Source organism: Berghia stephanieae, chromosome 8, assembly GCF_034508935.2.
Source record: "Berghia stephanieae isolate SIO BIC M18660-M18661 chromosome 8, UCSD_Bste_1.3, whole genome shotgun sequence".
Lineage (NCBI taxonomy): Eukaryota > Metazoa > Mollusca > Gastropoda > Nudibranchia > Aeolidiidae > Berghia > Berghia stephanieae.
The window spans coordinates 12317965-12327964 of record NC_088367.1 but is presented as its reverse complement, the minus strand read 5'-3'; the positions used below and the strand labels follow the sequence as shown (position 1 = coordinate 12327964).

Genomic DNA, 10000 nt, shown 5'->3' with positions numbered 1-10000 from the left:
CATTATCACTCTTTTGTTAATAAATTCATGCAACTTTCTGTAGCTTATCACCGGGGTCATTGTTTTCTTTGAATTATATCTTTTAGGTCTCTCTTTGTAGTAGTAGCAGTAGTAGTAGTAGTAGTAGTAGTAGTAGTAGTAGTAGTAGTAGTAGTAGTAGTAGTAGTAGTAGTAGTAGTAGTAGTAGTAGTAGTAGTAGTAGTAGAAGTAGTAGTAGTAGTAGTAGTAGTAGTAGTAGTTAGTGGTAGTAGTAGTAGTAGTATAGTAGTAGTAGTAAGTAGTAGTAGTAGTAGTAGTAGTAGTAGTAGTAGTAGTAGTAGTAGTAGTATAGTAGTAGTAGTAGTAGTAGTAGTAGGAGTGGACGAAGAACGACGTAAATATATATATATATATATATATATATATATATATATATATATATATATATATATATATATATATATATAACAGGTCTGGCATCCGAACCCTCATATGGGCCTAGTTTAGCATTGTTGTAGTACACAATATTTTGCGTCATTTTTGTTTTTTGTTTTGAAATTTCCACTACAACAATGAGCCCATGAAGAATTGGGCTATCAGACCTGTAAATAAGTGCACGTCGATGAAAAACCTTCATATATATATAGGCCTTTCACTGTCCTGTTACCCGCCATTTTCGGAGTTTTCCCCAAAACTTCACACCACCCAACGCAAAAATATCCTTTTCTTACTCAAACAGAAAAAAATGAGCTTTAATTTAGCGTAATATCCACTGAACGTGCTCAAAGCACTTTACAGTGGGTCCCTGACCAATAGCAATACTTAACACGTAGAACAAAACATGACGCCTTAAGGCGATATTACAATTTTTTTCGAACATATAATAAGCTGTTAACGGTCAAGTACTCGTTGTACACCTGAGTACGGTGAGATAATATGGGTAAAGAGCCTTTTCCAAGGACTCAACTATGCGCCGAGCGAGACTCGAATCCAGGAACTTCCGATCAGAACGCGAGACGTCATGTCTCGTTCTACATGTTACGTGTTGCTGTTGGTCAGGGACCCTTTGTAAAGCGCTCTGAGCACATTTTCATTTAGTGGATATTGATCTATATAAAAGCTCTAGTATTTTAATGGATGATATTAATTTTTTGTTTACACATAATTTTAAAAGGTCGGTGATGGCATTTATTTTGACACTTCCTTTTTTTTTTTTATTGATTAGTTGTTGGAAGCGTTTTTTCCTTTTTCTCCTCTCCTCTCTCCTCACCCACCCCCCCCCCCCTTCCTAGCTGACAACAATTGCACAGCCTGTCGTCATCCACTCACCTATGAATCATTGATTGACCACTTCTGCAGGGCTGATATTGGTAAGTCACTATGAATATTGATACTACTTAAGCTATTGCTGTTTGCTGAAGGTGTTGTTGTCGCTACTATTACATCTACAATTACTGCTTCTGCTATTACTTCTACTACAACTACTTCTACTTCTACAATTAACTGCGTTGTCTCTGTCCGAAAAGTTTGAATATCGCCTAACAGGCGCCATGTCTTGTTCTAAATGTTACCTACGTGTTGCTGTTGATCAGGGACCCCTTGTAAATCGCATTGAGCACGTTTAGTGGATATTGCGCTATATAACAGCTCAAGTTTTTTTTTATAATATATTTTTGTTTAGAACATAATCTCTTGTAAACATTTTAGTGTATTCCTCTTGGTGGAATTCGGTGCCGGTGTCTGGATGAGACTTTAAGCTGTCTTCAAATCTAAATACATTGATAGTTAGCTCTTGAAATCTACAGCTGTTCCCTTTATGAACTAATTCCCGTTTGTCTTGTTTCTTCTTGTGGGCTTTAATTGTCATTCTAGAATTTTGAACAAATTCCCTTTTGTCTTATTTCTTCTTGTGGGCTTTAATTGTCATTCTAGAATTTTGAACAAATTCCCTTTTGTCTTGTTTCTTCTTGTGGGCTTTAATTGTCATTCTAGAATTTTTAACTAATTCCCGTTTGTCTTGTTTCTTCTTGTGGGCTTTAATTGTCATTCTAGAATTTTGAACAAATTCCCTTTTGTCTTATTTCTTCTTGTGGGCTTTAATTGTCATTCTAGAATTTTAACTAATTCCCTTTGTCTTGTTTCTTCTTGTGGGCTTTAATTGTCATTCTAGAATTTTTAACTAATTCCCGTTTGTCTTGTTTCTTCTTGTGGGCTTTAATTGTCATTCTAGAATTTTGAACAAATTCCCTTTTGTCTTGTTTCTTCTTGTGGGCTTTAATTGTCATTCTAGAATCGTTTTGATTTACCTATTTTCTCCCCAATTACTAGCACTGATATGAACTATATTATGTGCGGTTTTGTGGTCTTGTGGTAAGTCACTTGCTTTCGGATCGGAAGCTCTGGGTTCGAGCCTCGCTCGGTGCATGGTTGAGTCCTTGGAGAAGGCTCTTTACTCACATTCTATCACCGTACTCAGGTGTAAAATGAGTACCTGGCCGTTAAGAGCATTGTCTCTGTCCGAAAAAAAATGTAATATCGCTTAAGAGGCGTCATGTCCCGTCCTAAATGCTAATATTGCTGTTGTCCAGGGACCCCATGTAAAGCGCTTTGAGCTAGTTTAGTGGATATTGCGCTATGTAAAAGCTCAATTTAATTTATGTGTACGCAAGAGCTGTAAAAAACCCGTTAAAACATGTTTAAAACAAAACAAGTCGAAGATCATGACGTCTTTTATTTTGTATCAGTACAATTCAGTCTCTGTAGAGGTGGTGTTGAGTGGGGCGGGGGGGGGGGAGCTCTAATTCATATCAATTTTGGTTTTTAACTCAAGTTCCATGTTATGCAATCTCTAAGTTTCTATAAAAAGTCGATTTTGCACAGAATGATCCAAGAGAAAATTCACACTTGAAATTAGAGCTGTTTTAGATTAGCCGACACTACAAACAAACAAACACATACCCATCAGACAAACACACACACACACACACACACACACACACAAACCTACACCCAGGTAGGTATTTCAAACCGCTTAGACAGTTATTTTTCTTTCAGTTATTTTTATTTTGTAATCAGACTTATTTTTATTGTTTTAATAATAATAATAAGTGCAAGAATTTCATCCTGTTAGAATTATTTTATCCAGGCACACAAATAGATCTCTACTAGACACACAGAGAATAAGAACGAAAGCTGCAAGCAGACGGTGTTATTGTTATTGATAAGGAGGGGAAACAACTCGCATACATTCTCCAGATTTTGTTTCTGCGAAGAAACGCCAACACCTGCCAAGGGAGCTAATGAAAAGCTCTCGCAGACGATTATTTGTTTGGTCTACAGACCAAACTGCTTGAACTGCCTTGTGGAATCTAATGATACTAATTTTGGGGGATGACGTTTTTTGAAACAGCAGATAAGGCGAAGGGGGGGGGGGGGGGGGGGAATGATCTTGGCTCGAGTTTAGCTTCTTCAATCGAACTGTTGTTTCAAAAATCATCATCGTCTTTATTTGTTTGCTTTGTAACTTTTGTTGAAGTTGCTTTTCAGACTTTACAAATAAAATTAGGTATTTATTTATAAAACCGTTGAATTTGATTATCCAAAAATTCTTGTTATTTATCTCACACTTTACTTTACCGACTTTATGTTAGAACATGTTATTTCACTCAGGGTCTTAAACCAGTTTTATACCCGGAAATTTATATGATAAGACTTCACTTAAAGCGCTTTACAAGGAGACCTAAGCCAACACTTAACGTCTAGGACGAGACTCGCTTTCAGATGGCAAGGTCCTGGGTTCGAGCCTCGCTCGGCGCATAGTTGAGTCCTTGGAAAAGGCTCTTCTTTACTTACATTCTCTCACCGTACTCATGTGTAAAATGATTACCTGGCCGTTAACAGCGTTGTCTCTGTCCGAAAAATTTGTAATATCACCTAACAGGCGTCATGTCTCGTTATACTGGAAGGCGATATTATATGATTTATTCTTTAGGACGACTACAACGCTGCTAATGGCCAGGTACTCATTTTACACCTGAGTACCGTGAGAAAATTGGAGTTAGTAAAGACCTCCCCCCCCCACTCCCCAGTACTCGGCTATGCGCCACTCGGAGCAGGACACGAACCTTGGACCTTCCAACACGAAGGCGAGTGTCATACCACAAGACCAAAACACCGCACAGGTTGGGGCGATTGTTTATTGTCATAAACTTAAACTTGAGCTTTTCTACAGCGCAATATCTACTAAACGTGCTCAAAGCGCTTTACAAAGGGTCCCTGACCAACAGCAACACGTAACAAGTATAAAGAGATATGACGCCTGTTAGGAGATATTACATTTTTTTTCGGACAAAGACAACGCTGTTAACACCCAGGTACTCATTTTACACCTGAGTACGGTGAGAGAATGTAAGTAGTAAAGAGCCTTTTCCAAGGACTCAACTATGCGCCGAGCGAGGCTCGCACCCAGGACCTTCCGATCCGAAAGCGAGTGTCACACCACAAGACCACATTGCCGCATTTTATGTAACCGATGGTCTCAGAACGGTACTATATAATATGTCTGTTTGAAATTCATTGAGAATTGAAGGGCAGCGTGGCTCAGCGGTGCATACAGTCTATGCTCCATACCAGGAAGGTACCGAGTTCGAATCACCTGTCGCTGCTCTGTGTGACCTTGAACAAGTCACCTCACCCCAAATAGACTGCAGTCAAAACATACAAGAACAGCTGTCAACATACACAAATGGGGGCTCCAAGAATCACCAACATGCCCAAAGTGCAACCAAGCACCACAAGATGCAAACCACCTCGTACTAGATTGCCCAGAGACAAAACTGGAAGGGGGTTTGAAACCATCAACAAATGTGATGATGACTTCCGAACCTGGATTGATACCTTGAACATAGAAGTGTAGCCGAACGATACTACTACTACTACCTCACCCCAGCTCAATTTGCGGCGCTGCACTGCAGCAGACTGACGCCTTGGTTATTCCAGTCTTCCCTTGGAAAATAGACCCTAGAGACAAATTTCGCCTATGTATGGGATGAATAATGGGAAATTCAATACGTAACCAATTCATTATAAGAACCCACTCCGAAGGACTGGTTACATACACACGTTCAATGATTTTAAAACCGGAAGTGTAGCCCGAAACGTTCCGTGTAAGGTATTTTGTTCTTTTTTTTTTCTTTTTTTTTTTTTTTTGAGGCTGTTATATTCTGTGTTTTTGATTATTACATCTTATGTCAAAAGTATCCACTTTTGTTGGCTGAAGAAGGGTTATGAGCCCGAAACGTCTGTGTTTGGTATTTTTGTTCATTTTTGTGTGACGCCACAAATTTTTTCCCCTATTGTCCTTTCGTAATAGTTCTGTACCTGAAGCAAAAAAAAAATAAAAATAAAAAATCGGGTGTTTTATTTTTTTTCTGTATGAATAATTCTTTCCACTTGGCATATCCGTATTACCTGAGGGTTCCAGACAGACGAATTTCTCATTGCGTTGGATTTTTATGTTTTGTTATATTATTATTCATTCCTCCAATTTGATATATCTACTACAGTTTCCTTTGAAGTCAAATCGACAACCGCTTTGATCTTGCAACTTAATCTTGCAATAATTTCCGAAGAATTTCCAGCCAGCTCCTAATCCTTAGTCAGTCAATCCCAATTCGAACTTGAGAGAGAGAGAGAGAGAGAGAGAGAGAGAGAGAGAGAGAGGGAGACAAAGAGAGAGAGAGAGAGAGAGAGAGAGAGAGAGAGAGAGAGAGAGAGTATATATAATATAACGGTCGTATAATGGGAAGATCAAACATTGAATGACAAGAGAAGAAATTACATCTGAAGATTTCAAGGTTAAAGACAGAATAAATGATGACGTGTCTGTCTGCGTGTGTGTGAGAGGGAGGGGGGGGGGAGAGAGAGAGAGAGAGAGAGAGAGAGAGAGAGAGAGAGAGATGGGGGAGGGGGGGATATCAAAAAGGTTGAAGATAGAATAATGACTTGCCTCTGTGTGTGTGTGTGTGTGGGGGGGGGGGGGGGGGGGAATCAAGAAGCAAGAACTTTTATTTGAAAAAATAAAAAGGAAAGAATAACGAAAGAAATAAATAAAACAATCCAAGGTAATATATAGAGCAGCTTTGGAATTTGATGTTGCGTCGTAGATAGTTGAGTTTAAAATTACATCGATTAACGCACCTCAAATTGAAATGCCACTTTCTAATTGAAATGATTACACCTGTAGACCTCGAGCAAAAACAAAAACAAAAACAAAAACAAAACAAATTTTCTCCAGGTCTTATTTATTTAAATGAGAGTTGTCACTCCCTTCCTTACAGCTTTCGACACATTGGTGGTGCATGTTCGCACTTTTCTGAGGGGGTGTATTTTGAATAGGTTATCAATAATGCGATATATAAGAGTGATAACTGGGATATGAAAGAAGACAACCCTTTTGCAGTTACCTGCGCTTGTTTCTACTCTAATTGACACAATTATTTTAAGATGGGGTTTCTCTCTCTCTCTCTCTCTCTCTCTCTCTCTCTCTCTCTCTCTCTCTCTCTCTCTCTCTCTCTCTCTCTCTTCTCTCGTCTCTCAACGTTCTCTCTCTCTATATATATATCTATTTATCTCTCTTTCTCTCTCTCTCTACTCGTCTCTCTCCCCTCTCTCTCTCTCTCTCTCTCTCTCTCTCTTTATCTTTTTCTATCTCTTCCGCTCTCTCCCCCCCTCTCTCTCTCTCTCTCTCTCTCTCTCTGTGTGTGTGTGTGTGTGTGTGTGTGTATGTATGTGTGTGTATTTGTGTTTATATGTGTATATGTATGTGTGTGATCTTTGTTATTGATTGATAAACCCGAAATAAAGCAATCATGTTAACAAATTATTTCTGTCATTCCAACAAAATAACGTCGAGCATTCATAACAAGAAAAAACCTCATTTATTTCAATGATTGATGTCCTTCTACGCCCAAAAACGTTTGTCTTCCGCAACGTCTCCCGTCGTTGGAAAACAATCATCTTTAATCTACTAAGCCAAACAAAATACAGAGTTTTCCTGTTTTGTGTTGTTTTGTTTTGTTTTGTTTTTTTATTATTTTTTTTGTTGTTTTTTTTTCTGCTTTTTGGTTGTTTGTTGTCTTGTTTTATTTTGTTTTGTTTCGTACGGCTATGTGATCTTGTGGTATGACACTCGCTTTTGGATCGGAAAGTCCTGGGTTCGCGCCTCGTTCTGCGCATAGTTGAGTCCTTGGAAAAGGCTCTTTGCTCACATCATTCTCTCACCGTACTCAGATGTAAAATGACTACCAGACCGTTAACAGTTTTGTCTCTGTCGTAAATAAAATGAAATATTATCGCCTAACAGGCGTCATGTCTCATTCTACATGCTACGTGTATCTGTTGGTCAGGGTTCCTTGTAAAGCTGGCTGCCTGAAGCCTGTGATCATGAAAATACTAACGAAAATACTAACTTTCATTATAATTTAAAGGGATTTTGAATACGTTTATTGAATATTGCGCTTTATAAAAGCTCAAGTTTTGTTTGCTTGTTTTTGTTTTTGGGTGTTTTTTTTTTTTGTTTGTTTGCTGTTTGGTTTGTGTTTGTTTTGTTGTTTGTTTTGTTTCGGTTTTTTTTTTTGGTATTTTTTATTCTTTTCGTTTTACTTTGTTTTTATTTTTTGTTTTTTTTCTGTTTTTTTTTTTCTTGTTGATATTTTTTGTTTTTGTTTTTTGGTGATGTATTGTTTTCCACGCTTTGAAGTCTGTTGTGAGAAAAGCATTATTTTATTTACTTCTCGTCTCGTCTGTTCGAAGCTCTGTGAAGTTTAATTTTAGTCAGACACAATAACTAAACCGTACTCTGGAAAAAACACGCATTTAGAAATTTTGGCCAGAAAACTCGTCCTTAAAAATATCGATCGATGAAAATAACCCTCTTCTTGGTAAAAAAAAAAGAAACCAACTCTCAAACCTGGGACTTCGCGAAGTCATCTCAGATTGTGAGGGTTTTGTTTTGTTTTGATTTTTTGTTTGTTTGTTTTTTTTTTGTGTGTGTGTGCCAAGACGAGGTTCACACTAATCGATCGATGTTTAATTTGAAGGACGATTTTTCTGGCCCAAATTTCAAATTCGTCGTTTTTCCAGAGTACCTGCGACAGCTCTGGCACTGTGTGATGAATTGCACCTTCATCCGATACCTGTCTTTGAGGATTCTTACCTGTCGTAGGAAAATGGAGGGTCTTCTTCATACAACCCCACGGATACATTGACATCACAAGTAATCAACAACAACAACAAAAATGAAAATAACAGCTTAACAAAAAAAGAACCAAAATACCAAGCACGAGACGTTTCGGGCTCAAAACCCTTCTTCATCCAACAACCATGGATATCGTTTGTTTGTTTTTTAGGTGTTTAACGGCGTTGTCAACACTGTTTAGGTCATTTAAATTTAAGCGCCTGAACCGTGGATACATTGACATCAGAAGTAACAAACAAAAATGAATGAGGGTCATCTTACAACCCCACGGATACATTGACATCAGAAGTAATCAACAACAAAAATGAAAATAACAGCTTAAAAAAAAAGAACCAAAATACCAAGCACGGGACGTTTCGGGCTCAAAATCTGAGTCCCAGGTTCACTCTCCACTGCTGTCTACTTCCCATAACTTTTTCGGGTTTTTTTGCGGGTTTCGGCGGGTTTCGTATAAAAGAAACACCACCTCTTACTGGTAAAAGAGTAGAAACAGTTGTGTATTAACTCACTCAACCCTAAACACCGACTATAACCGTCGTTTACCCGGGTTACTTTTACCCCATGCCTGTTTATTACAATTTTCTGAGACAAATTATAGGCGTAGTATCAAAGCTAATGTTTTTAGTCATTTGCATGTTAATGATAGTTGAATAAAATTATCTATGTACATGCTCATTTTTAATACATTTTTTCCAATTTTGAAAAGTAGCAAAAAACTCCAGGATTGAGTGAGTTCAAAAATAGATAGTTCAAAGATGACGTCACTCAGGTCTTTGTTATTGTTTTTTTTTGCCATCCGTGTTTATGAGTAATGCTCACTGAACTGTATATAAACGTTCATGGATACACACAGTTTTGTGTGTTGGTCCGTTATACTTCCGGATGGCAATGTTATGAGCTTCTTAGCCAAGCGCATACTGTCTACACCAGACAAAGCAGAAAGACAAATACAAGAAGAAGAAAAAAACATCCCAAGAAACACCCAGCTTACCCCCGACTGGGGAATCGAACCTCGGACCTCCTGGTTACCGGTCAGACGTTCTACACAGTTACACCACATAAGCTACCCTATAGTAGGGACGACTGACGATATGCCTATAATATTATTCGTCACGTTTCAGATTTTTGTCTTACACCAGTGCCTGCTCTCTAATTGCGTTTCCTGGGCAAATAAATCTAATGTGATAAATAGAGGGAAATAAATCTTTCAACTAAAAGGAATATGATGTTCTATAGATAGAACGAAGTTGACGTCACTCAGGTGTTTGTTATTTTTTGTTTTTTTGTTGGGTTTTTTTGGTTTTGTTATTTATTTCTTTTTTTTTTTTTTTTTGGTTTTGGTTTTGTTTGTTTTTTGGGGGTTTTTTTGTTGTTTTTTTTTTTGTTTTGTTTTTTGTCGTTGTTTTTTTTTTGCCATTCATGTAATTTTCACTAAACTGTATTGATCAGAATATAAACGTTCATGGTCACACATATAGTTTTGTGTGTTGGTCCGGATGGCAATGTTGTGAGTTCCTTAGCCTAGCGCATACTATCTATTAGTTCATCTATTCGTCTATTTTAGAGAATAGTTTGTATGTGTGTGTGTGTGGGGGGGGGGGGGGGGGTGTGCGCGCGCGTGTGTGCGTCGGTGTGTGTTCAAGTATGAAGATATTAAATTCTAATTAAGTCCCCCGGCTTTGAAACAGTCGGCTGCCATTTTATGTTTCATTAAAGATATAACCGGGTGATCTCCCCTGATTGAGTTTTCCTCTGGGTGTTCTG

General features: G+C 38.0%; 1 protein-coding gene across 1 annotated transcript in view; it reads left to right on the top strand.

Annotated features, from left to right (window-relative positions):
- The window catches only part of LOC144978175 (secreted frizzled-related protein 1-like), a 61204-nt gene that overhangs the window by 41742 nt on the left and 9462 nt on the right, over positions 1–10000 (top strand). The window contains exon 4 of the mRNA XM_078923886.1: positions 1272–1349. Coding sequence (XP_078780012.1) covers positions 1272–1349 — 78 coding nt within the window. The remainder of the gene's footprint in view (positions 1–1271; positions 1350–10000) is intronic.